The sequence below is a fragment of the Oenanthe melanoleuca genome, chromosome 5 (genome assembly GCF_029582105.1).
Source record: "Oenanthe melanoleuca isolate GR-GAL-2019-014 chromosome 5, OMel1.0, whole genome shotgun sequence".
Lineage (NCBI taxonomy): Eukaryota > Metazoa > Chordata > Aves > Passeriformes > Muscicapidae > Oenanthe > Oenanthe melanoleuca.
Genome location: NC_079339.1, coordinates 11,206,656 through 11,234,275, shown reverse-complemented (window position 1 = coordinate 11,234,275; position 27,620 = coordinate 11,206,656). Strand labels below are relative to the sequence as shown.

Genomic DNA, 27,620 nt, shown 5'->3' with positions numbered 1-27,620 from the left:
GATATTGGGATAACTTTGACAAAAGTTGGATAGACTGACTAAATCTAATAATCTCCACATAATATTAAAAAAATATCCAGAAATTAAAAATTATTATAGACTGACTTATTTTCAATTTCAATATGACCTAAGTCTACTTTTTAATTCTAAGAAATTAAGCCAGTGAATTTAATGACACTGTGGTATAATCTTAAAAGTATTCTGGGAACTTGTGTCTTAACACAGGCTTTCACCTTGTTTTCCTTGGTTTGGGGTTTTTTAAAATTATTTTTCTTTTTAAACAGTGTGGTTTGGGGTTTTTTTGTTTGTGTGGGTTTTTTTGTTTTGTTTTGCTTTTAGGAAAAATAATCAGATGAATCTACAAAGTAATAAAACACTTTGGAGTTACTTTTAGTTGTTTATCCTGTCTTTATGCAGCTTGGTACAACAGACCAATTGACTCTAGCTCATCATACAGGATATATTTTTAGAATAAGTTTTAGAATTAATACCAGGATAATTCTGGTATTTTACTTGCCAGAATTATGTGCAAATTGCATGCAGAAATATGTGAAAATTGTATCTTCATGCATATAGATGCAGGCTAGTAATATATTACATGAAACAGGATGCTGTGATAAGCAGATGTTCCCAGGATAAAGTGTATCTGATGTGCAATAATTTGTGAAACAACCATTAAATTTGTCAAAAATATTATCTAGCACAGAAAGAGAACTAAAAATATTACCCAAGAACTTCATGCAGCTAAAAGTTCACTGGTTTATTTCTCTTATCAAGAGTAACAGTCTGAAACATTATACATTAATTTACAATCATCAAAACGTTCCTTTTGCTTATCTCACATAGGTGACATTGAGTCATCCAGTTAGGGCTAAAATTAAATTTGTTTTATAAGGTTAAACATTTTTTGAATCACTTGTTGCCAAAACACATCATCAGTCTACAACCACACAGAAAGTAGAAACTGAAATTTCCACAGAGCCACTACCATCACTATGAAGACACAATGCCAAGTGTTCACAACCTTCTGTAAGTTATCAATCCTCCCAGCATTCAAGGTAGCAAAAATTCCCTCTTCACTTTTTACTGTACACACAGGAATTACAGCAAGAGGGGAAATTTTGATCCATAATGTCAGATCAAGGGTAACAGAGCTGTTTGCTGTTTGGGTGGGAAAGGAGCAGGGCAGTGGAACAATGAGGAATTCTCTGAGAAGGGGCAGGTTCTCTCCTCAGCCCCAGCCCTCCCAGCAATGGGAATGGCCTGTGCTCACTGTGGGGCAGCAGGAGCACAGCTGGGATCACTGTGGCTCCCAAAAACAGCTGTGCAGGGCTGGCACAGCAGGGCTGGGACAGGAGGCAGAGTGACAAACCCAGAGCACGGGCCAGTAACTCATGCACAGAGCAACACAGCCCAGGTTTACCCATCAGGAACATCTGGATGTTTCACAGCCAGTTTCACCCATCAGGAACATCTGGATGTTTCACCCATCAGGAACATCTGGGTGTTTCACAGCCCAGTTTCACCCATCAGGAACATCTGGATGCTTCACAGCCCAGGTTCACCCATCAGGAACATCTGGATGTTTCACAGCCCAGTTTCACCCATCAGGAACATCTGGATGTTTCACAGCCCAACTTCACCCATCAGGAACATCTGGGTGTTTCACAGCCCAGCTTCACCCATCAGGAACACCTGGATGTCTCACAGCCCAGCTTCACCCATCAGGAACATCTGGATGTTTCACCCATCAGGAACATCTGGATGTCTCACAGCCCAGGTTCACCCATCAGGAACATCTGGATGTTTCACCCACCAGGAACACCTGGATGTTCCACAGCTTTGCCCTCCTCCAGCCCTGGCTGAAGCCAGTCACTGGTGTGTCCCTGAGCACCACGAAGCAGAGCTGCTCACTCCTCAGCCTCCCTGGCAGGAGCACAGCCACAGCTGCCCTGTTCTCCCCTGGCACTGAGCCTGCAGCAAAGCTCCTGTCCCCACTGTGCCACTACCAGAGCAGGGCTGCAGCAGCTCCAGAGTGCCCAGGGCACACAGAGGGGGCTGGTGGCTTGCTGGGCTCACTGGCACACTGCATCTGGAATGGGGCTAGGGGCTGGAAACACCTCCCTGGGCTCTTTCCAGATGCAGCAAAGCCTCTCAGCACCCTTCCTGATGAGCACAGCTGCCAGGGACACACAGGGACCTGTGTGCCCTCCCCTCTGCTCTGCCAGCTCCCTGTGCCTCCTGCTCTTGCTGCAGGCTGCTCCTGGAGTGGGCACTCACCGCCCTGCCACAGCCATCCCCCAGCTCTGCTGGAGCCCAGGGCAGCTGGGAGACACAGCTCTCTCTCCTGGCAGCTGCACAAACCATTCCCCAGCAGCAGGAACACCACACAGCCCCATCCTGAGAGGCTCTGCTCCCCAGCCACCATCCCTCCCCATCACACCATGGCCAGATGTGTCCTTGCCCCACACACACGGTGGCACAGCAGCTCAGCAAGGCTGAGGCAGGAGCACACATCTGCTCCCAACAGTGCAGGGAGGAGCTTCAGAGCCCAGCTCTAGGGGAGGGTTTCACATACAGCAGTTAAATACCACATGCCAATGCAATGAAACAAGCAGGTCTGGCTCCACACCCTGGGAAAGGGAGAATTCCTCCTGGCTACCCTGTGAAATGTAAGTACCATTCCAAAGATGGCACAGAGAGGGAGCTTGGTGCCCACTGCACCCCTTGGCATGGCCAGTGACCAAAAGACAGAAGTCTGAAGTCCATTCCTAAATGGATGGGACTGTGGCTATCTCCCTTCCAAGCAGAAGGTCCCCAAAGTACATTACTCTGAGAGAATGGATTGTGTGGCCAGAGGAGATGTAGGTGTGGACTGAGAATAGCACTGAGGCAACATTTTGATCAGCTCAGATTTCCTTACAGGCCCTCTCAGAACAGCCTTGTCTCAAACAGGAAACAGCCTGAGGAGGAGGACACAGAGCCTGGGAATCCTGAGGAACAATTTGCCATAGACAACTTTTGTGGCCACGGTCTGGCTGAATCGTTGTACCCCTCCTTGTCTCCAGCCAGACAGGGAAAGCAGCTCTTCTCTGCCCAACCATTGCAAGGTACTCAGCAAGGGCAGAGAATGGAACAGCTGAGGCTCATACAAGAACCTTATTCAGCTTTAAACAGTGTTGTACCAAGAGCATCATCTATGCAAAGGCTGCATGTAAAATGGGGCTTCTGTGTTCACCTGCAGGTGCTCAGAGGACAGAATGTTACACAGCTTGGAAGATGCCTTTGGCTGTCCCAGGTCTATGCACAGGGAAAACACTGGGATTTAGGAAGGAATCTGATCTGTTCCAACAGGCAGACAGCCAAAATGGAAATGTCCAGTGTGTCAGGGCCTGTTTTCCACTGCTGTGGTGCCCACAGTCTAGTCAGGTATCACACCATGTAAGCCAATAGGTCACCAGCATGGACACCTGAACAGTCAAGCTGATTTTCAACCCTCTGCTCCATGCCACATGTAGTTTAGGGCAAAAACTGCACCTTGTGCAGTTCTTGGCCTCACTGGTTTGAATTAAAACTATGTCAACCTTAGCTCTGAATTTCCTGCACAGCAAATGTTAAGAGAGACATCAATCCTGTTCTCACTTTCAGCGAGACCAAACATGACCCCAGCTTTGTGGAGGTAACATGCATTAATGGCAGCCCAGGGCTCATCCCAAACCACACTACTTAGCCTGTCTGTCCTCATTAGCTTTTAGAGGTGCTGATGAAGCAATGGGGCAGAGCTCTACAAACTTCTGCTTGGCACCATTCAGTTACAGAAATCATGGGCAGTCTCCAATTCTGGCACTGTGAAGTATCCTTTGGTACCCAAAAGGTATCACCTGGAGAGGAATCAAAATTCTGTTCACCAAAATATTTATATGAGCTGAGAAAGCCAAACTCTGCCAAGAACGGAGCTGGCGAGCTTCCCTGGAGTGTCTCTGCCAGTGTGTAAAACACAGAAAGCAGCCCCACCTCCCACAGCCCCCTGTGCATGGCCAGGGCTGCTTCAGCTTGGAATTACAGTGCCAATTATTTGTAAGGCCTCAGAAATCTGGAGACTTTGGAGCGCAGCAGCCGGATGAAGGATCTCGGGAACATCTCTCTCGACTCCTGGGCTGTGTACTTGAAGTAGTTCTGTGGGTGTGCCAACACGTCAAACAATGCTTTTATCAGCTTCTTGTCCTGGGAAAAGGGAAGGAGGTTTGCTAGTAGTTCCACAGAGGAGTTATGGTCAGTGTTACCAAGGTTTAATGCCTGTCTAACTCAAAAAAAAGATGATGGGCATTTTGCTTTTCAAGTGTTTCAGGGGCTTGGAAATGTAGCAGAGCAAGGCTGACTTTCAGGCTTCTGGAAGTCACTGGTGTTCCACATTAGCACTCCAGAATTTCTTCTCTCCTCACACACCCAAGAGTAGCAAACCAGCAAACCAACCACAAACAAACACACACTTGAGCTGATACCCAGCAAAACAAAGGCAAGCACTCAACTTGCCTGTGGAAGTCCCCTAAACAAGGTCAGAGAAACCCACAAGGAGATTTCCTTCACCCAGGGAGGAAAAGCCCTTGCTAATCTACAGGCTACAAGGAGCAGCACCAAGTGCTTTCCCAAAAAATTAATTTCCTTGATCCACCTTCAGTCCCCCTGAGCAAAGGGTGCCCTATCCACTGCTCTGCACAATCAGGATTTGCTGATTTTCCCCATTCCCCTGAAGCAGCACATGCCTGGTGCACCAAGGAACAGACCTGATGCAGAGCAGGACACAAACTCACTCACACCAAATAATATAATCTCCAATCAAAAACCAACATGTCTAGTGGAAGGAATGTACCTTAAGTATTTCCTGATGATTTTCAGATGCATAGAGTCTGCCATCCCGAACAATGTCTTCTATTAGCTCTTGGTAATCCTCTGTGGGGAATGCACAAGAGAGGAATTTGCAGGTTCACTTAATTTACATCCTGTGGTTACACAAGGAAGCCCTGCCCTCAGAAGAGCCAGTAGTACTTGGCCCTCATATTAGCAGTCAGAAAATATTCCAAACACTTTTTATGATGAGAACAGTGTGCTCTGCTGAGCTGCTCAGCATCAATCTGTCAAAAGCAGAGGAAATCATAAAGCATCCAAGGTTGGAGTGCACACAGTAACCAAGGAACCTGCTTCACACCAGCTGAGCTGCAGGAACCCAGCTGTACACACCCACAACCTCTTACTGGCTTCTGTCTACAGGAAGAAGGAATAAAAAATTTATGTAAGAGGATGCTTTCTTAAAAGTAACCCCCCTGGTCAATCATAACCTGAAATTCTTCAAAAGGAGAGGTCTCCCCTGAAAAATTACTTACCCACCACTAGTGAAACTCTGCAGACCACAGCAGGGATGACTCCCTCACAATTAATCCAGTGTGAACAGAACATAAAATATCACTTCACTTATGCTGAGGTGCAAATCCTCAGCTCCAGTTTCACACCTCTTGATTCTGACAAGGGTGAGGTGAAAATCTTTCCCCTCAAGCTTCTTTTCAGTACAGACATTCTGCTGTCTGATTCTAGGTCACAAATGGCAGCAGGAACATGATAAAACCCAGCTACTTGGGCTCTACCTAACTCCTACCTGGGGCCACCCAAAGCAAATGGAAAGGCACAGAAGTGCACAAAATTTAGATTCTATCTCTGAGCTTTGTAATTTGCAGGCCAGAGCCCAGCTTTTTGTTTGGAAGGCATGGTGGCACTCAAAAGACTGCAGAATTCCTTAAGCCAGGTCTTACACAAAGCAGCTGCTGGAAGCAGCTCCTGGCGACGCTGCTGGGCTGCCTGGGGAGGGCAGCTCTGCACTCTGCAGCTGCACAGCAGCCCAGCTGCTCACACCCACTCACCATCATAGGTCACATAAGGAACTTGGAAGCCCTTGGCACTGTTCCCTTCGTTGGACTTGAACTGGATCCACAGTTTCTTGGACCTGGAGGTGAAGGCGATGGGGCGCTCGTAGGTCTGGCAGGTCTCGTACGTGGTCACCGAGTTGGAAGAAGCTTCAAAGCAAGCACACAACAGGCACTGGGTGACAGTGCTTCAACCAAAGGGCTGCCACAACACAGGCTGAACTGCCACGAGAAAAATGCTTGCTGGTGCTAAGAAAGCTCCTCAAAATGTGGCAGGCCATCAGTGGATGGCAGGCCATCAATGAGGGGCTTCTTGGCGAGGGAATATTTTCCCTTTTCCTAAGAAAACAGTCTACTGCTTGAAGGACGTGCCTATACTAGAAACTGAGGTTGTTTATCCACACATCAGGCACCTGTAAGGATTAGCAAGCATTTCCTCTTTCCTAACCCAGGCTAGAACTGCTTAGCATAATGCATGACTGGTTAGCTTGAACCACCAACTCCTTCTTAACAATATTTCTCTCAGCTCACTGGCACATCATACCCTTGCTCCCTTGTTTCCCTGAGAACCATGGGGCAGCATTGCTGAATATTCTCCCCTTCCCATTTAAAGAAATTCCTGCTCTTAAGCAGAGGCTACACCCAGTTTCTGCACACAGCAGTGCCTGTGAGAGCCCTGTGTTTCCCACTGAGCTATGCCTCCGTCGGTGTTTCACTCACAGCTTTTCCTCATCACCAGGTAGTCTCCACACTCGTCCTCTATGGGCAGGAATATCTCTGGAACCACGATCAGGATGCGGCGCTTGGGCGGGGGGTTGATGCTCCAGGTGCACTCGCTGTTGGCAGGGTAGTCCCCAGGATAGTTGGGTGACTCAATATATCCAGTGTAGTCTCCCAGCTCCCCTCCACACTGCCTGTCTGCAGGAAGCACAGCATGCAGGGCAGGGCACAGAGGTCAGCCCCAGCTGCACGGGTGACAGACACACATTCTCCTTCCTGCAGCTGCTGCAGGTGCAGCTCTCTCTGCCAGCCTCTCACATCTCTGTGTGGGTGTGTTTGCACACAGCTGTGTGAATACAGGCACTCCAGAGGTGGTTCTGAGCAGTCACCTCTCTGCCCTGCATTCTCCCTCTTTAATTCACCCCCAGCTACCATGAATCCAGAATAGTGGCTCCCTTTGTAACAGACTCCTCCAAAGGTTGTTATCAGGAATAACTAGAGCTATTAAGCTTTGTGAGCCAGCTTCCATTCCTCTTAACTGCAGGGAACAAATCAGAGTGCTATATCAAGACAGAAAAGATTTAATAGCAAGACCCTGAGCAACCCAGCACCAGCTGGCAAAACAGAGTCATCACTTACCTGGATAGAACCAGCCTGCAGAAATGGTCTCTCACTGAGCCACATGGGCTGAGATGCAGGCAGAAAAAGAGGAGCAAGCTCTGCCTTCTCTCCAGCTCCCTGGAGCAAAGCTAAGTTTTGCCCTTAGGGCCACTCTGAACATTAATGTCCCAGTCTTTTTATTTATAAGAGAGCATCAAAGGCACCTTGCTGTACTTACTTTTGCACTGTGTGATGTTTGTTGACCCATCAAAATCAGTAGTGGTGTTTCCAGGGCAAGCAATGCAGTAGTTTTGCCCAAACTCAGGCTGGTATGTCCCAATTGCACAGCGAATGCATCGGTGAGTTGTGGTGTTGTAAAAATGGCCAGGAGAACACTGAACTGGACAGGAATTAAAGAATCTTGGGTTAAAAAGTGCCAGTAGCACACTGGAATATGCTTTCATGCATTTGTGTAAGACCTAGTGTAATTTCAGAAACTGAAATGCCAGATTAGTAATCTCTGGGGATAACAAAAAAAGAAGCGATAAAGCAAATTTTAGTTCATCAGGTCATTGTGTGCAAGTTCAAAATTCCCAAATGCAACACTACAGAGTGGTTCTGTGTGAAAGCAGAATAAAACCATATCAGTAAACTATGAGGGTAACAAAACTATTTCAGTTTATCAGGTTATTTTGTGCAAGTTGAAAAGATCTATTATCAAATGTAGTTTTCTATGCTGCACAGTCCCTTTTTTCTATTCCTTTTAAGCTCTGCTTACTCCCAAATAATTCTTGCTGAGTTTTGGAAGCTGGCTCAGCCAGCAGTCCTTCCCTGAATGCTGCCCCAATCCAAATGCTTCAGATAAGCTCCAAATAATTCTTGCATCTGTGATTCCACGTCTCATGTGGCCTCTTCCACATGCAAATTCCTGAGCTTTCATTCCAGTTAATAGAAAGAATTCCTTTAATCTCCACTCCAATTTGAAAACTGAACCTCATTTATAGACTTGTTTTTGTTTATGTTAAATAAAACTGAAATCAGCTCCTCTTATCTTGATCCAGAGTTTTAACATAGTTTTTTAGTACTTCAATTTCACTAAATTAAGTATGAATAAACAGTATTTGTGAGTTCAGTGATTCTACACTGAAGGAAACCATGAGATATATCACACTACTACCAGTAATATTAATTCTTCAATGATATTGCTAAATTCTTAAAGTATGTTGTAATTTTTAATCAACATAACTGAAACAAGAGAGATCTCTTATTCCAAACCATTACCAAATGTTTGCATCAGGACCTTATTTCTCTGCCTTATTTCTGCTCTGCAGCAGTAGATTTTCTGTTAAAGATTTTATCCTCGAGTGATTTATATAAGTAATTTTCTTTTACCCATGCTTTTGGTAATCAGTCTTAGAAAGAGTTGAGGTTTTACTGAATTTCCTCAAGCCAGGCCAGCCCAACCCATATGAGATTCAGAAGGATTGACCCTTAGAAAGAGAAAAAACCTTCTCTGAATGTCCCCCTTGAGCATTTCCTCTTGCCTGGGATGGGTGCAGCTCACCAGCTCAATCCTGGCTCACCTTTGGTCTCACAGTCCTGGAACAAGGATGCCCCACTGTGCCTCGTTGTCAGGGCTCCTCCACAGGGAAAGCAGGACACCCTCCCAGCCTCAGGCTGGTATGTGCCAGGGGGACAGGGCACACAGGGCTTGAAGCCATCAGGGGAATATTCACCAGGGGAGCACTGATCTAGGAGAGGAAGAGCACATGTTATAGATGAAGGTGTGTTAGTGAGCCTGCAGCACAGAAAACTGCTCTCCTGTACTGGGAGCTGGAACCAGAAATGAACCAGGGCTCCAGAAATTAATGCTGGCAACAGCTAGAGCTTGACACCTCCAATGTGCCCTGTAAAGCAGGCACTGATAGCCTTCTGTTGGAGCCCTGGGAGTTTGGAACTTTCTGTGCTTTCTGACACTGACCCCCAGGAGAACACTGCTTTTGACTTGAGGCTTTGGAGAAGGCTCCCAAATTTGAGTGATGGAATTAAAATCACGGGTGTGTAGTTAGAATGGAAGTGTGTAATTTCACATGGTGAAGGGTTTGGAATTTGGGGTTTTAGAATGGAGGTTTTTGGGCATTGTCTCTTTCTGCCTTCTTCCTTCTTCTTCATGATTTCAGGTTGTTGTTTTTGGTTAGGATAGAATGTGCTGCACTGCAGGTCACAGAGGTTTGGTCATTGCATCAAAAGTATAAATAATATAGGTGTCAATTCTCTATTGGACTGTTTAGCTTTAAGAGACCTTGTAACTAGCTAGATTCACCTCCATTTTGCTCACTTTTAGCTGGTATTTAGAAGTGTTGCAGAACTCTCGGCACTTTAGATAAGATTTAATAAACAACCAAATTCAAACACAAGAAAATTTGTCTCCTCCATGTTTTTAATCCTGACTCTGAGTGAAGACAGAAGAAAAGGAAGACAAGCCACTAATTAGGTGGGGCAGCTAAGCCATTTACAGCCTTCAGTGCTAGTGAGCTCTGCTGGGAGCTGGGATGGATTTCACATTTTGGTGTAAGGACACTCAGCCTGTCCAGTGCTCTCTGCTCATCAGAACAGTGCAATTAGCCAGTGATTATCTCCTCATTCTAGCTAGAGAGCTCTTGAACTCCTCCCAAATCAAATAATTTAGTATTGAACCTAAAATGCCAGAAAAGTACTTCCAGATTTCTGTAAGTGCTTTATTCTTAATATTACTGAATATTCATATTTCATGACCATTAGCATTGCTGGATTGTATGAAAACCTCGAGGCCAACAACTCATTGTGCAAATTCAGTGAACTAAACATTATGCCTCAAAGACTTAATAAAAATAGGCATAAAAACATTTTTAAAAAGAGGCATAAAACATCGTGCCTCAATGACTTTTTATAATAAAGCAGAAACATCCTTGCCATTCCTCTGATACTGGATCCTGGGTAATGATTATCTGTGCGCTGGGACTGCTGCATTCTGCATGGTGCACAGACAGCACTAACCCAATCTGACTGATTTTACTTCATCACACACCTCAGTATGATCCAGCAAGCCCAGCAATACTCATGAGTATCTTTGAAAAGTTCTGGTTTGCAAACTTTTCACAAAAGAACTGGCTTCAGTGCCAGTATTTAATAATTACCCTGCTCTGGAAAGGCACAAAACACTGTTGCAGTTGTTCAGCTGTGCTGAAAAAAAATCTGTCCTTTTAAGACCTGTTAGGATAATAAACTGTTAGTTTTAGTTTATGGCTCCAATAAATCACCCAGTGAATAGCTGTTTTGTTAGGAAGTTAAATTGGCCTTGGCTTCATTTCAGGATATATGACTGACAACAAGCAGGGCATTAACTACCGGTCATGATCAATGATGAAGAGTTTTGTTTATGGCTGATACACCAAGAGGAACAGTTGAGTGCTCCTCCTTAGCTTAAAAATAAAATGCAGCAGGTTAAGCAGTGCTCTGTAGCTTATCAATGAAAGCTTGTGAGGAAGTCTCAGCTCCTGGTTCTAACTTTTTCCACCACACATCACTTCTGCCCTCATAAGGACACACATTCATTTGCTCCCTCACTTTTCAAGCCTTTCTCCATTTTATAAACATTCCTGGAGAACACTCATCTCTGTACAATTTGTGCACTTCCACAAACATGAATGAATTCAGGCTTTCATTGCAGCACTCCTAATAAGGAAAGGAAAGAGCACTATTTACAATTCCACAAGGAAAGACAATTCAGGGTTAGGAAAGGTGATTCTGAGAAGTTCCTACTGACTTCAGAAACCTAAAAGCAATGGAAAGACCTGAGAAAATCTCTTTTCCTCATACAACTCCATGGCTCTATGGGAAATCAACGCTCTGAGTGGCCTGGCTAGAAAATACCTGCTCTCTGCCCTCTCCCCTTAGCTTGTCTTTTTCCATTTATGTTCATCACATGTCAAGTTTGGGGTGGTTTGGGGTTTTTGTTTGTTTTGTTTGGGTTTTTTTGCATTTTGGAGAAGGGGTGCCTCTATTCTGTGTTTTGAGCAGAAACACCGACCCAACAAATTCAGTCTTAAAACTGTTCTTGAGGTTTCCTAAACTTGCTCAGAGTCCAGCAGAACAGTAGGAAATCTATCAGAGCTCAAAGGAAACCTGCCCCAGGCAGGAATCAAACCCAAAATTTATGTGGAAATGTTGCTTTTGAGAACTTATCCCATCAGATCTCCCTTGGCAGCTTTACCATCTGCATGTTACTTGCCTTGAAACCACATGTTGTGAAAATTCTGGAGCTCCCTGTGGAATACAACTGAGTTAATCTAAATCTTCTTGGGTTATTTAGCAAAGTGCCTAATTTTTGAAAACTTGCATTGAGGAAGCAAACTTAAAAAAACTCCTCAGACATCACTGGGCCAAAGGAAAACTTTTCCATTAAATCCAAAGTATTTGAATCAAGTATTTCCTTCTGATTTTCCTAAGAGGTGGCAACAACAGAAAGAAAAAAGGTTATCATGCTACCACCACTGCAGCACTGTAACAGGGTGTTCAAAAGCAGCTGAAAAAAGCTCTGACTTCTGAGACACACCAAACACTTCAGGCTTTGATTGGTCCTATGTGCATTTGAGAAAAGAGGTCAGTACACCCACATACTGATTTTGCTATTTACAGTCTAGCAAGTACTCAATATTCAATGCAAATATTAGAATTACTCCATGCCATGTCTAAGTTTTATTGCCTCAAACTCAGGAATATATCAGTTTTTTCACATGACTACCTCAAATAAAGCTTTTCATAGTGGTACAAGTGTCCAGACAGTTCTGGCCATAAACACTTTCCCTGTGAACTGCTCCCAGTTCCTCTTCATCTTCCACCTAGAAATGTTTCAAACAGGCCACTCATCCAGCCCCACTGGAGCAGAGAGCTGAGGAAAGCCTGTTCAGAAGCTCACAGCATTCACAGGGACCCAGTTTAGCATAACAAATAATGTTAGATTTAATTATAGTAACATTAATAATAGGGGCATTATCTCAACATAGAAATCATCACACAGAACTCCATAGGACTGTGCACAAAATTAGGATGAACCTTCTCTTAAAAAGAAAAAAAAAAAGGCCAAAATTAACAAAAACCAAAAATCCACAAGGAACACCTCTATGAAGTTAAAGTTCACTAGGTATTTGCTTAAAGAGAACAAGCACAGAAGTTTATGGGCTTCATTTTTCAAAACTAGAAGCTGCACGTTCCCACCTGACATGTGGGAAATACCCAGCCAAAACCAGATCTGAAGATTTGCAAATAATGACATTAAATCACAATTCCACTGGCTGGCTTTGCTCTTTTTTTTCAGAACCTTGATTGCTTTTCTCCAATTGAACAAAAGGACCAATTGCCTCTAGTAGACTTCATTTCTGCAGCCACTGTCTTTGTTTATCTTCAATACCCATTAAAAACCTCATGCAGCTGTTTTAAAGGGAGGGAAAAAAAGTGAAAGCTTTTCTGATGCAAAAAACAAGAAGCAAAGGGGGTGGGGAGGAAGAGAGGGGCCCAGAGGGAAGCAGGATTAACAGTTACAAAGACATTTAAAGGCTCTTCCCCTCTTTTGAGCACATCAGCCTTTGAGCATTTGCTCCTTTAGACAAATGCTGCAGTATCTCAGGGGCTGAGAAGGTGAACCTCATAAAGGAGGTCATGATCCACCAATTCAACATTTTCTTAAGAATGATGCCTTGACTTTATAAGGAAAATCAGCAACAAGTGATGCAAATTGATTCTGGAGCGGCATCCTTTAAGTTATTGTGCTGTAGTGGGTCACACATTTAGGTCACATGAGATGCTCTCACATTCTAAGGATTTATGTCTTGAATCTATGATTTTCAGGGCAAGCAGGTTAGAAGGAAAAATAGCACCCTTTTTCCCCATTTGATAATTCATTTCTTCTTCTTGGATATTAATAAAATTGCAAAAAAACCCAAACAAACAAAACAGGAACAGTTGTGTGACACAACTATCAATTATAACAACTGCAAAGGGAGGCAGCACTTTGATTTTCCTTTTAGACATATTTTATAATGCCACTATCATACCACATCCAAACCTTTGAGATGTGGTTCACCATTTTGGATGAAATGTTGTTATCCTATTTGCATCCTCTCAGCTGAGGGGGCAAAGCTGCTGAATGCTGAGCAATGAAATGCACTGACACCTCCCACACAAGATGCTGCTGCTCATCACTTACATCAGAGCAGTGCCTGTGCCAGTGCTGCTCATGCCTGCTGTTCTGACATGACAGCTCTTTGGGGGAATCCCAAAAGGGAACCAAAACAAAAAACAAAAACAAAACCAAAAAAACCCACAAAAATAAAACCAATGACAGAATACCCTGGAAACCACATGTAATTTGTTCTGGTGCCTTTCTAAAGTTTTCTTCTGTTCTGTGCCCCACTCAAGGGGGATATGTGTCCCACAGGAGTTAAGACAGGAAAATCAGAGATAGAACTACCTCACCAGAAGTGTGGAACCAAATGAAACTTATCTTGCTGCTGCAATTGCAGCACAAAAGTTGTCAGAGCAGGAGCTGGACTTTCCCTCTGACACTGCTCAAATATAAATAATGTTTCTAAAAGTGATGTGCCACAAGAAGAGGACCAGCACAAAACTCTCTGAATAAACAAAACTGAACCTAACCAAGCCACACTCCAAGTATTTGAAAACAATGAACTAAACCCTGCATTTCACTCAGTAACTGCATCAAGGAAGACTTGTAAGTCCCTCTGACTTGCTTTGTTCCCTCACTGCTCCCTACCCCTCCAGCCAGACTGAGCCAAATCCTTTTGCCAAAGTCCTTTTCTGTCCAGAGGCCGCATCCACCAGCTGCACTGAATCCATCTGCTGACCAGTATCTCTTGCTGTGGAGGCACTTTCTCCCCAGAACCACTAGCATGTCTAGGTAAGCAGACTCCCAATCCCATCCAGAAGTTCCCAAGCAGCTCTACAAAACAATCAGATCAGAACAAAGGAACAAAAACCAAAACACCCTCTCCCACACAGATCCCTGAACCAGCTTCTTGCCTTTCTTCACATTATTCCCACTCTATTCTCCTCTCCCCAGCCTGTTTCTTAGCTCCTGACTGGCAGAGCAAGCAGCAGCCCCCAGCCCTACCTTACCCATTCACCCTGGGACAATCAGCTTTTCTAAGGAAATGAGGCGTTCGTAACAACGCTCCTTGTGTGTACTTTTATATCCTCTCAGCAACAGTGAGCTGTGTCTGCCCAGCTCCCAGCAGCCTGACAACTGATGTAGGGAGGTTTCAAAGACACTAATTTTCTATATATTTGATGAAAATAAGCAGGGAACAAGTGCAAGGAGAGAGACCTTAACATCGTGTGAGTGAAGCACTGCAGTGCGAGTTCCACCTCCTGTCTGGTGGCAGCAAATCTACACAGGGATGTGGTCTGAATAACCCAGCTGAAGGAAGGAAGGTTCATTTAGTGATTGCACCTTGTTAGGCAAGAGAAGTCAAACCACCAGGCATGAGACACACAGGGTCATTCCACTGCTCACAGCAGCACCTGTTGGGGTGTCCAGAACAAACCGTGGCACCAATTCAGCAACAGAAGAGGTCTGACTTCTACAAATTGTTCTTCAAAACTTTTGTCTTCATATGCTCAGTGACTCTGTTCTAACCATGGGCTATTGGTGCTCACCACACCAAAGAGCTTCCCAGGCAGGTATTGCCCAAAAAATTCCCCATCCTCTCTGAACTAGCACAGAAATGCCACCTATGCTTCTTGTTTGTGCTGTGACATTAAACTGATTCTGCAGCTACCTAAAAAAAATTGTGTTTCTTTTCTGTTCCTATTTCTAATTGTAATTCACATTGCCTTCTCCACCTGCAACATTTTTAGCTTGCTCATTGCTGTTTTTTCCAGATGAACTCACAAATATCTTCAGTCATACTGTACAATTGGACTGAGATTTTTTCAAAGCCTTCTGCTAGCATCCAACAAAATAGCTTGAAAATATCATTGTAAACTCATCTTGGTGAACATTCCAAAATTTTTCAGATTTATTGCAGTGTTCCAAGAAAAAAAAAAAAAATAGAACTCTTACTGCTTTTTCTGAGATTTCCTGAGTAATTCCCTACTTGCTTGCACAGATGTTTTAAACCATTTGTCTGTTCTACGAATCCAAGTTTTTCTAGAGTTAGCAAAACTGGATTGGAGAATCTATTCTTAGGCCAAATGCTGCTGCTGGAAGACATACTAATTCAATGTGACAAGCATTTTAAAGGCTTGCTGATTCACAATCCACCTACACACTGCCTACCCCATGCAGCTGAATTAGCTGTCATGGTTGTTAGGTCTCTGTTAAGATGTAACATCTGACCCCTCTCCTTAACTTTTGTGCTTTGGTAGCATTTACTAGGGACTGCATTATGGTGGTGCCCTCCAGTGCCATGATAATTAAGAGTTTTCTCAGTGATGGCCTATAAACTCTCCATGAATTTATAACCCTGTCATGAAGATTCTCTGAGCTTAGTCAGCAAAGTGAAGGTGACTGTATCAAATTCTGAGCAGTCTTTTCCTGGGGATGAGGGAGAGGTGAGATGTGCACAAGCTCAGGATTACACTGAATACTGAATGCAGTCTTAAAAGTAACATTGGTGGTGTCACGGCTGTTGGTGCCTGTTATTCCCAGGATTTTTGCCTTTGAGCTTATTGTACATCACTGCAGTGCAGCCCTTGTGCCCTGTAACACATCAGTGCTGACAGCAAGAGAATTTCAGCAGCACCAGCAGCCCTCCTCTCTCCGGGAGCAGAGCAGCGGGACACAGCGCTCCATCCCCATCCCCTCCAGGCTCACCACATCTGGGGTGCAGCTGTCCCAGGGCACAGGACTGCTGTGTGCTGGGAGCCTTCCTGGCCAGCTGGTGCTCGGAGCCGGGGAGGCGCAGGCGGAGCTGGTCCCTGCCGACCGTCCTGCGCAGGGTGCGGATGGTTTTGCGGAATCGCTTCTCCGTCTTCCTGCGGGCGCAGCGCGCGTCGCACGTGTCTGCAAAGCACGGGGGGAGCTGCTGTGGGCACACAGCAGCCAGCTCCACACACCAGCCACCTCAAACCACGGAGAAACTAGCCTGGCATCCTCAGGGGAAACACACCGGGCAGCTCTCTGATAAGCCATCCCCATCTCTCACGCTTTCGGAAAATTAATTTTCAAAACAGGAGATACTTTTTGATCATCATTTTGCATACAGGCAGAAGTGAAAAAATACAGGAATTAAGGAGCAAGCGGCAAGAAGCTTCAAACCGCACCTGGAATTATTTTCCAACCAACCTGTCACCTCCTTCCGGCTCGTCTCAAGCTCAAAGTCCGCAGTGATAAAAATCTCTCTAGTCGCTGTCAGTCTACTGAGGGCTCCATGGACTTTCCTGCCAGAGCTGCACGTTAGGTTTACATAGTGGAAGCTCTCCATGACTGAGTTTTGCCTCTCTGTATGAACAAAATCAAAGGAAGCAAAATCTTGGCCGGCTCTGTTATTGAACGTTCACCAGTGCTCAGCACGCCTGTCACCATGAAGAGTGAAAGAGGAGCAAACCATCGCCAGTAAAATAAGGGTTTGGCCAATCTCTCACCTGGTGCACCCTCACACAGAGTCATGACCATCCTCAACGAAGAAATAAGGCTTAGATAAAGGAAAACCCAGAATAAACTCTCATTCTGGAGTACATAACTCGTCACTGAGCATCCAGAGCAGTTTCTCACTGTTACTCTGCTAAGGACAATCAGACACACTGATTCATCATATTGTTTAATGAATCTTTTCCCCATTTTCTTTTTCTTTTTTTAAATAACTCCCCCTCATTTTCTGCTGACTTTGTAAATTCACAGGCTATTCTTTCTGCTTTGGAACAGATGGAAGAGCTGACCTCACTGCGTCCATCTGGGGCTGCTGAAGTATGAAAGGAAGACAAGAGAAAAGAGGAATAACCCTTTGACAATAGAGTCAGCATAAAAGGTCAGGAGATTCTTCAACAAGGCATCAGACAGTAAGGATCAGGTGAGAAAGGAAAGAAGAGAAAGATAAAAAGAGGTGGAAAAGGAAGGAATCAAATTAACCAAAAGAATGGTTGATTTTACTGAGAATTTATTAGCATAAGTACAAACAAAGAAAAAAGAATAAGGGCTTTCCTAGCAAGACTGTGAGGATGCCACAAGGAAATGCTAGGATTTGAAATAACTGTTGCAAGAGTCATGGCCAGCCAGAAGAAGGGAAGAACAGATGCCAGTGAAGAACAGAAAGCCTTCAGTTCTCTATGCTTTGCTTGTGGTGCACTTCACATCTGGAAAGCACTTCACCCTGAGCTATGGCTCTCACCTGCTTACCTGCATTTTTATATTCATACCTGGTGTCATCTGCTCCAGACCTTCTTGAAACATCTCAGTCTTTTTCAAACTACATTTTCCTTCATTTAATTTAAAGGTTACGCTTATCTTGATGGCTGAAGCATCTTCAGGAAGAAACAATGACACGTTATTTTTAAAAAAGGAGTAGAAAATTGAGATAGCCCTAATATCACATCATAATGATGACAACAAAAATTGTGCTGATATGAAGTGATCATCACAGAAAACCTAATGAGATGCCAGAAGCCTCCTGCTGTGAAGCTGGTTCACAACTGGAATTAGGATGAAGTGTAGTACATTTTATTAGCAAAAAAATAAAAAAGAGAGAGGGAGAAGGGAGGAGATCAAGACCAGATCTACTATTGGGTGAATCAAATAAGGGTGAGCTGAAATCAAAGGAGATACTCCAAATCATTTCAGAAAGTAGTTTATGTCTATGGCTGTAAATGCTTTCTAAACTTTCCTGTCCAACAGCTCAACTTAAACACATTGTATGTTGTCAACACTGTCCAGGTTTGGATGACTAAAAGGAGACATAACTCCTGGTCTAAGTTTTTATCTCACTACTGATCTTTTTTTTTTATATTTTTAAGTCTCAGTTTGAATGATGTAGATGAAACAGCACAAGGGGAATTCTCACAAAAAACAGTCATGAGGAAGAGGAAATAAAGAGAGAGATTATAAGAAGGGGAGGAAAGTCAACAGAAATGCCTTTGTTTCACAGTTATCAATGAAAACAAATCAGTCAAACTATGTAACAGTAAATGTGGTGATTACCCAGCCAGCTGGAAGCATTTGCATTTTGCTGCTTTTTCTTAAGCTGAGAGGACCTGCCACAGGTGAGGGTGTAGGCATCTTGTGTTCCTACAGACAGACAGACAGTAAAGACACAGGCACAGTGCACACACTGAGAACTCCTGTGGCATAAAACACATTTTAAATTTGCTGACTGGCATCAGCACACAGGGCTGTTGATAAAATACTCCACGTCGGAGCTTGTCTCTTCCTAAGCCACTCAAAGGACTCAGGGAGGGAAAGAGCATCAGTGCCACAAGCAGCAGGCATGTCCTGTGGGATGGAGGGGCTGTGTGGGCACAACCCCAGACCCCACACAGGGCTGGAATGCCTTGGCCCATTCACCAGAGCCTCTCAGGCCAATTAAGGAATGGCCCAGGGAGCATGGGGAATTCCTCCCTGTCCTCCCCAGCTTCAAAAAGAGACTTGTGAGAAGGGAATCTGAGGGTGGAGTGGTTATAAAAGACAAGGAAAGAGGGGCTTTCCTGGACACTGTCAGGGATACAGCCCTTTATTATCTGCAGTGAAAGAGGAAAGGTCTCTGCTCATTGACTGCAGCTTGGTGCTTTCCTGAGAGTTGGGAGGCTGGCCACCCCTACACCCTGTACAGAATCACGAGCTCAGTTTTGTTAGTTCTGACTTACCAGAGAATACCTGGACATCTGGAGAGCAGCTCAAAAAGCATCTATCACTCCCACCACTCTTAATGCAGTGCAGCAGTACCTTGGGTGACACATTATCAGACAAGGGATCTTTTGTCTCTAAATAGGATAAAACAAACACTCACAGAATTAAAACATCTACCTTCACCCTACCAACAAGTCAGCATGCAGCTGCTTTTGTAGCTGGTGCCTGAGAGCACCCATGCAATTAATATGCTGCTTAGACAGAAAATTAAAGCCAAATAAAATCACTGGAAGATCACACCACAAAAGTAATTTCCTTAACCATGAGCAAACCTTCTCATGCAGAGGAACAAAAGGAAATAGAAGAATGAGCTAGATAAAAGCAAAGGAAAGAAAGCATCAAAATCCCTCAAAGTATCTCCTGTTTTTTGGGGTTGGTTTTCTGTTTGTTTTGATGAGTTTCAACATCACTACCATCACTCCTTGCTAAAAATTGAAACAGAATACTGGGAACAATGACTCATACCACTTAACTGGACAAACCATCAAATTTGACTGTAACCACATGGCCCATCAGACACATCAGGAGTAGAAATGTACTTATTAGACACCTTACCAACACAGTCCTTTTTATTCCAGTGTAGCTTGTAGTTGGAGTGGCACAGGCATTCGTAATCTCCCAGTGTGTTCACACACAGCTGCTGGCAGCCACCGTTGTTGATGCTACATTCATTAATATCTACAGGGGAAAGGTAAAGATACTTTCTAAAAGTTGCTCTTCCCAAATAATGCACTCCAACTTCACTAAGTAAATGTGGACACAAATACTGCTCAATAGGGTTTTGAAAAGACTTCAGGAATGCTATCTGGACACCCACCTTGAAATAGTTTTTCTTCATGGAAATCCTTTGATAAATGTCAAAGCAGATCAAATACTGGTGGCTCATAATTAAACAATATCCAGCCTCAGCAATATGATAACAAATCAACTCCAAGAAAAGCAGGTCAAGTCAAATCTGTACTGCACTGTGTCTGGTTAACTAATATTTCTGATTTTCAATAAAGACAGAGGAATATGGGCAGGATTCATACTCCTCCAATGAGCTCTGATAGATGCAACTACAGTGGAACACTTTGGCTCTGTGGGCAAGCATTGTGTCCCCCTTGTCTGTTTTGGCCAATCATCCAATTTTGGAGCCTTGTCCCACCCAGTAAATGCCAACAGGAGGAGAAATTACTGACAACACAACCATGCTGCCTCTGGTGCAAACTTGCATGCTGATGCAGAATGCAGCATTCAGCAGAGCTGCATCCCAGGGGTCAGCACTGGGGCCAGCACAATTTATCCTCTCCATTAAACCTGGATGGTGGGACAAGAGCTCACCCACAGCAAGGTCACAGGAGAGACAAAACTGGGAGGAGTGGCTGATGCACCAGATGGTTGTGCCACTATTCAGGGGGACCTTGACTGCCTGGAGAAATGGGTCAATAGGAATCCTATGAATTTCAACAAAGGGAAATGCAAAGGTCTCTGTCTTTGCTGCTCAGATCCACCCAGAGGAGGGCTTCACTTCTCTCCCATAGCTCTAAGGCAATTGTACATAAACTCAGAGAGCTGCCATCAAGAAACCTGTTGAAAATCCCATAAAGTTTGTGCATCTGAGGGCACCTCCTTCCACACATACTTACCTCAATGCTAGTAATCTTGTCACTGCTGTCCCCAGACTAGACACCCTCTAAGTAACAATTTGTTAGAAAACACTGTGAAACACATTACAAAACCAGTGTGATATGGGGGGAAAACATGTTTTCAACAGAACCCAGACAGCAGGGCTAGGAATGAGCAGCAGAGGAATAATGGAGAAAGAAAACAACACCTTAAACTGGTACTGCTGCCTAAAATACCACAAAATCAGCCCAAATCTTTGGTTTTCATTGGCCTTTCCTTAGGATGCCAATCTCCAACACTTACTGACTTCTTCCACAGAGGTCAGAAGGTGTATTCTCAGTGTTCCATCAGCTCTAACCAGCCTGTGATTGCCAGCCAATGAGGGACCTACTGTGCTCTGATGATTAACATCTGCATGGGAGTATGAGAAGAAAAGGCCAATTAGCAGCCAACAGCAAAATTACAGCTCCTTTCACTCACTGGTAGCCAAAAGAAATTGAATTAAGGCAGAGGAATTAATCAGAAGTCGTCTTTTACTAAGTAGAGCACATGACAGTGTTATTCCTTATCCAGGTAAGTTCCCATCTTCATCAGGATAAAACACAGTGATGTTGGAGCCCTGTAATCTTATTTGCAGAATTTCTAGAGGCAGAGGGTAAAATAGACAGGCACACAGAGATTTCTGAATTGTTATCTCCAGCTGTGCTCATTCTGCCTCAGAAATAAACAAGTCTTACCCAGAATTAAGTACATTTTGAAGTCAGTAAAGTCTTGCCTAAAGCTTATATAAAATGAGTTTGATTCCATTTAGTGTTCCAGTTATTCATGTTTCCTCATGTTAATTCTGGGAATTTGTCACATATCAAGCTTCTGTGAACAACTTTCTCTTTCCTTGAACTGCTCTTGTAGGAAAGACATAAAAATTTAAGAGTGTTAATCTTGGCCAGTGTAAAGTGGTACTACATCAGCTAAATTCCAGCCTACATCACAGGAGGATCTGACATGTGCACAACAGCAACCTGCAGAATTTTCAGTCATTCAGAGCTTCCTGTTCTTCAAGTCCTACTCCACTGACTTTTCATTGAAGTCAATGACTCTTCTGCATGTGAAAATTGTATTAAATTATGGACTTCACATCCAAGCACAAAACCCATCAGCTTGTCCCAATAGTTACAGGTCCCTTTTGCACGCACAGTGTGGAGGCAAAAATCACTTGAGCAGAGACAGAAATAAGCAGGATCAGCTTCTACTTTTCCTGTGTCTCATTATCACAGCAAGGGGTAAAATTTATTCTGTAGGGTGCCTGCGTGTGCATCAGTGTCTTGGGCTGCAATACAGGATGTGGCTGAAATGTGTGTTCTATCCCCATCTGTTGAAGCCGGGTGGGGCAGTGATTTCCTTATCTCCATGGCACATACCATCTGCTAATGGGCCATCTTTAAGACAAGGTGGGGCAATCATCTTTATCTTTTCCACAGCCCATCCTCCCTCCAGGAAGATATCATCTGCTGCTGGCCCATTCAGTCCCACTGTATGACTGATAAAATTACATCATCCCATGGGAGATGCTCCAGCCAGAGGGAGGAGCCAAGCCTTTCCTACCTAGATAAAAACTGAGATTTTGGACAGCAAGTTATCTGTGTTTCCACTGGATTCCAGAGGAAAACCGGACCTTTCCACATCATCCCTGGACCTTCAGAGGAAAACTGCACCTTCTACAGGAGCACTGCTCCAGCTGAACCACATCTGCCACTGCAGGAGGATGCAGCCACCATTTAATGGGACTGCTACCAACACCCTGACTGACAGGGTGTCAGCTTGTATTCTGACTCTGTCAGGGTTGGGATTGTTCTTTGTAATACAGCATTTCGTAAAGAACTGTTATTCCTAATTCCCATATCTTTGCCTGAGATTATAATTATAATAATTTGCAGGGAGAGGGGTTACATTCTCCATTTCAAAGAGAAGCTCCTGCCATTATCGGCAGACACCTGTCCTCAAACCAGGACAATCAGACTGTGCCCTGCAGGGCCAGTGGGAGATCCCAGTGGCACAGGGGCTGTGGGGTGTGTGCACTCACCTCCACAGTGTGTGAAGCCATAGAGGGCATAGCCCTTGCTGCAGGTGCACTCGAAGGAGCCGGGGTGGTTGATGCACGCGTGGTCGCACGCCCGCTCGAAGGAGCACTCGTCGATGTCTGCAAGGGGCAAAGGAGCATCAGAGCCTCTCAGGGAGCCCCGAGGAGCCAACAGAGCCCAGCAACTGCAGGGATGTGCAGATTTATGTGAGCTGAGCAGTTCTTTCAAAGCACATCATGGAACACAGTGAAATGACAGTTTTTAGAAGGAGCGCTTACTTTGCCAAACAAGCTTTTCCTTGGCAAGCGCAAAAACTGCTGTTATGTTTTTACAATGATGTTTAAATCAAATTATTCCTCTTCTATGGGAGAAGAAAACTGCAGACAAAACTCTCATTTCATTAGGATTACTCTACACAGAAATGAAATCTGTGAAGGAAAGTACTGCCTTTGTTGTTTCCTCCCTAAATGAAGCTCTATGTGAATATACAGTGCCTGATTTAAGCTGCTGAAAATCAGTGTGCTCTGAGTATGAATACCATCAAAAGTACCTAAAATTTCTGTGCTAGCACATTTTGCATGCCAGGTAAGGATGCTGCAAGGCACAAAAAAAGTTCACATCAACTTCTCTAGCACTTTTCATCAGTCTTTTTCCTTGGGCTTTGGCATGCAGCATGATACCACTTTTGAAACAGTCTAGGGAAAGCAACAGAAGTGACAGGGGCAAAAGGGAGATGCAAGTCTTCAAGATACATTCAACTGATTTAATTAAAATAAAACCCCACACTATCTTAAAAATCAGATGCTTATACAGTAAGTTTTTTCCATATAAATGGTTGTCTTTCTTTGCCTATTTATAAAGGGGAAAAAAAAATGCACCAAAAAACCCAGGTGAAAATTATCTTGGTCAGTTCAGTTTTCTGAAATTCACCTTTAATGTCAGCTGGTTGCCCAGGAAATCACAGAATTCACCATTTGGCTGACTGAATTGACATTGTTTCATCCTGTTGCTTTTCCACAACCACAGACCATTTCGACCTTCACATTTTTTGTGCATTTAAACAGCTTGAATAGGATTGCTAAATCTATATGTACAAACCACTGTACAGCAAAGCCAATATGCTTTGTAGGTCCCACAGGAGAAATCCATGTCATCCTCAAAAGCAAATGCTTTGTGGTGTTTTAGGGAACAGAGATTCCAGTCTGTCTACAGACCTAGAATTTCATAGATCATGTTATGTCTTTTTCCTTTAATAATGAGCTCACAGCAATTAATATTCTATTAAAAAAATAGTTTCACTGCAATGGTGAATCAGTCAGAAAGATGGAGAGAAAGACATTGCCTAATTTTCCCTCTAAATTATTTTAAGATCATTAGGGTGGGGGAAGCATTAACCTTATAGAGTTTTTTTATTATGATGCTGTCTCTGTCCCTCCCAGATAATAGCTCACTGTGCCATTAAATTTATCTCCTACAATAGCATCAAGCCAACTGCATTAACTCAACAGCTGTTTCAGAAGAAAAAAATCCAAACTGAGGAACGGAAATTATTCTGGAGTCCATTATCACTTCATCATTGTAGTAGATGTCCAAGCCACGCTGATTTGTCCTACTTTTGTTGTACCATTGTCTCTCCAGTGCACATACCTTGACAGGACTTCTCATCTGTTAATAATTTAAATCCTTTTCTGCAGCTGCAATCAAAACTGCCAACAGTGTTTTTACAGAAATGATCACAGCCTCCATTATTGGACTGGCATTCATCAATATCTGTAATAACAACAACAAAAAAAAAAAAAAAAAAAAAAAGCCTTCAGCAAATAAACACAGAGCTTTAGCACTCAACATCCTCTCACTGCCAGATTCAGAAAAAAGTCACGTCCAGTCAGTTGGAGGAGCCCAGAAACAAAATCTAGTGAGACTACCACAAATTGTGAGGAAGATCAGATCCAACTCTCCAGAATGATCCAGCCCCTTCAGCCCCAGGACAGTGTTATTTGCTCTCATTTCATACACTACTGTCAGTTGCATTTGGGTAAGGCATTCATGAAAAACCATTCCCTAAGTTGTGTTTGGAAACTCTTTGACTCCAAGGCTCTCTAAGAGATTTTAGTATTTTAAACATTCTCTCCATTTCCTTTCAGCAAGCCCTGCAGAAATCTCAGAGAGAGACTTCCTGAACTACCTTGTCCTTTTCATGGCAATATTAGAATGAGGCCTTTATCTAATGTTAATTAACTCAGGCTTGTGGATTTCATCATTTTTGCTGAGCAGAACAGTGTTAACATCTAATTACTGGAAAAGCAATATAATCTACAGCCTAACTGTGCCTTTGCTCCTCGCCAGAGCTCTCATTAGAGCAGCTTGGAGCAGAATATATTTATAAAACACATCCCTGTTTACACACTGATGTTTTCTTACCAATGCCCAGCTGGCTGTGGGTAGTACAGCTATTGGACCTGTGAGCACACACACCTGCTGGCCTCTGCTTGACCACAGAGCTGGTTTAGCTCTCCCAAACCTGACCTCTGAAAAGTGAGGCACAGGAGGTGGAAGTGGAGAGCAGGAGGGCAGAGAAGAGATTCTCTGCACGATACACCTGATTTGAAGGGAATCAGCCTCCATTTGGAGATCAGCATCTCCCAGGACCTGGTAACCCCTCCCAGGGGTTGGCACAGGTGCCCAGGAGCACAGACCCCACCTTTGCAGGTCTTGCCATCAAACTGGAGCGTGAATCCCACGGGGCAGCTGCAGTGGACTCCAGTGGACGTGTCCTTGCAGGTACGGTCGCAGCCGCCGTTGTTCACCGCGCACGTTTCTGGACAAGGAGAAACAGCTCGGGGAAACCAGCAGGGAAACTGTCAGGGAAACCATCATGGTGCCAGCCAACATCATGGCACACAAGGCATGGGCCCAAGCACACTGCTGTGCAAACATTTAGCCTAGAACACATGAGCAACTGCTCAATACACGCCTTGGCAAAATCGCCTCAGCGATTTTCAGATTCTCTGCAGAAACTCTACAAACCAAAGTACTCTCTTCTGGGTATTCCACTGTGTCTTAAACACAAATCCCAGCTTCTTGATGATGGATCTGTTACTGTCAGTCAGTTTCCTCATGCCCACACTGAATCCTGGCTGATCCTCTGGCACTTCTCACCAGTGAGACACCTGGTTACACTCAGCACTGCTAAACAGGTTTTCTTCAATCCCTCCCAACACATCTTCCCACCCTGCCTGTGCTCCAGCCATGTGGATAACACCTTCACTGAGCATCTTCCCATCCTGTCTGTGCTCCAGCCATGTGGATAACACCCTCACTGACCATCTTCCCATCCTATCTGTGCTCCAGCCATGGTGGATAACACCCTCACTGACCATCTTCCCATCCTGTCTGTGCCCAGCCATGGTGGATAACACCTTCACTGAGCATCTTCCATCCTGCCTGTGCTCCAGCCATGGTGGATAACACCCTCACTGAGCATCTTCCCATCCTGTCTGTGCCCAGCCATGGTGGATAACACCCTCACTGACCATCGTCCATCCTGCCTGTGCTCCAGCCATGGTGGATAACACCCTCACTGACCATCTTCCCACCCTGCCTGTGCTCCAGCCATGGTGGATAACACCCTCACTGAGCATCTTCCATCCTATCTGTGCTCCAGCCATGGTGGATAACACCCTCACTGAGCATCTTCCATCCTGCCTGTGCTCCAGCCATGGTGGATAACACCCTCACTGAGCATCTTCCATCCTGCCTGTGCTCCAGCCATGGTGGATAACACCCTCACTGACCATCTTCCATCCTATCTGTGCTCCAGCCATGTGGATAACACCCTCACTGACCATCTTCCCATCCTGCCTGTGCCCAGCCATGGTGGATAACACCCTCACTGAGCATCTTCCCATCCTGCCTGTGTTCCAGCCATGGTGGATAACACCCTCACTGAGCATCTTCCATCCTGCCTGTGCTCCAGCCATGGTGGATAACACCCTCACTGACCATCTTCCATCCTATCTGTGCTCCAGCCATGGTGGATAACACCCTCACTGAGCATCTTCCATCCTGCCTGTGCTCCAGCCATGGTGGATAACACCCTCACTGAGCATCTTCCCATCCTGCCTGTGCCCAGCCATGTGGATAACACCCTCACTGAGCATCTTCCCATCCTGCCTGTGCTCCAGCCATGTGGATAACACCCTCACTGAGCATCTTCCCATCCTGCCTGTGCTCCAGCCATGGTGGATAACACCCTCACTGAGCATCTTCCATCCTGCCTGTGCTCCAGCCATGGTGGATAACACCCTCACTGACCATCTTCCATCCTATCTGTGCTCCAGCCATGGTGGATAACACCCTCACTGAGCATCTTCCATCCTGCCTGTGCTCCAGCCATGGTGGATAACACCCTCACTGACCATCTTCCCATCCTGCCTGTGTTCCAGCCATGGTGGATAACACCCTCACTGAGCATCTTCCCATCCTGCCTGTGCTCCAGCCATGGTGGATAACACCCTCACTGACCATCTTCCATCCTATCTGTGCTCCAGCCATGGTGGATAACACCCTCACTGACCATCTTCCATCCTCCCTGTGCCCAGCCATGGTGGATAACACCCTCACTGACCATCTTCCATCCTATCTGTGCTCCAGCCATGTGGTTAACACCCTCACTGAGCATTCCTACACCTGGTAACCCAGGTGCCATCTCAACCAAAGTTTGTTCCTCTAACTCCCCCCTGTGCAAACTGTGTCTAAATCTCACCAAATCTTTCTAGTGAACACTCCTAAAACACAGTTCTT

At 44.7% G+C, this 27,620-nt stretch overlaps 1 protein-coding gene across 2 annotated transcripts in view; it reads right to left on the bottom strand.

Moving 5' to 3' along the window:
• Positions 1-739: 739 nt before the first annotated feature.
• Positions 740-27,620, bottom strand: part of SCUBE2 (signal peptide, CUB domain and EGF like domain containing 2) — a 40,559-nt gene continuing 13,678 nt past the window's right edge. Inside the window, exons 8-22 of one of the 2 annotated variants that reach the window (XM_056493729.1) lie at positions 25,519-25,635; positions 24,465-24,587; positions 22,820-22,936; positions 19,687-19,809; positions 19,089-19,205; positions 18,427-18,513; positions 17,649-17,753; positions 16,579-16,734; positions 16,108-16,296; positions 8,819-8,986; positions 7,474-7,635; positions 6,636-6,833; positions 5,913-6,065; positions 4,871-4,950; positions 740-4,224 (exon numbers count right to left, since the gene is read on the bottom strand). In XM_056493729.1, the coding sequence (XP_056349704.1) occupies positions 4,072-4,224; positions 4,871-4,950; positions 5,913-6,065; positions 6,636-6,833; positions 7,474-7,635; positions 8,819-8,986; positions 16,108-16,296; positions 16,579-16,734; positions 17,649-17,753; positions 18,427-18,513; positions 19,089-19,205; positions 19,687-19,809; positions 22,820-22,936; positions 24,465-24,587; positions 25,519-25,635 (2,048 nt within the window). In that variant the 3' untranslated portion in view covers positions 740-4,071. The remainder of the gene's footprint in view (positions 4,225-4,870; positions 4,951-5,912; positions 6,066-6,635; positions 6,834-7,473; positions 7,636-8,818; positions 8,987-16,107; positions 16,297-16,578; positions 16,735-17,648; positions 17,754-18,426; positions 18,514-19,088; positions 19,206-19,686; positions 19,810-22,819; positions 22,937-24,464; positions 24,588-25,518; positions 25,636-27,620) is intronic. The other variant, XM_056493728.1, reaches the window with a different exon arrangement.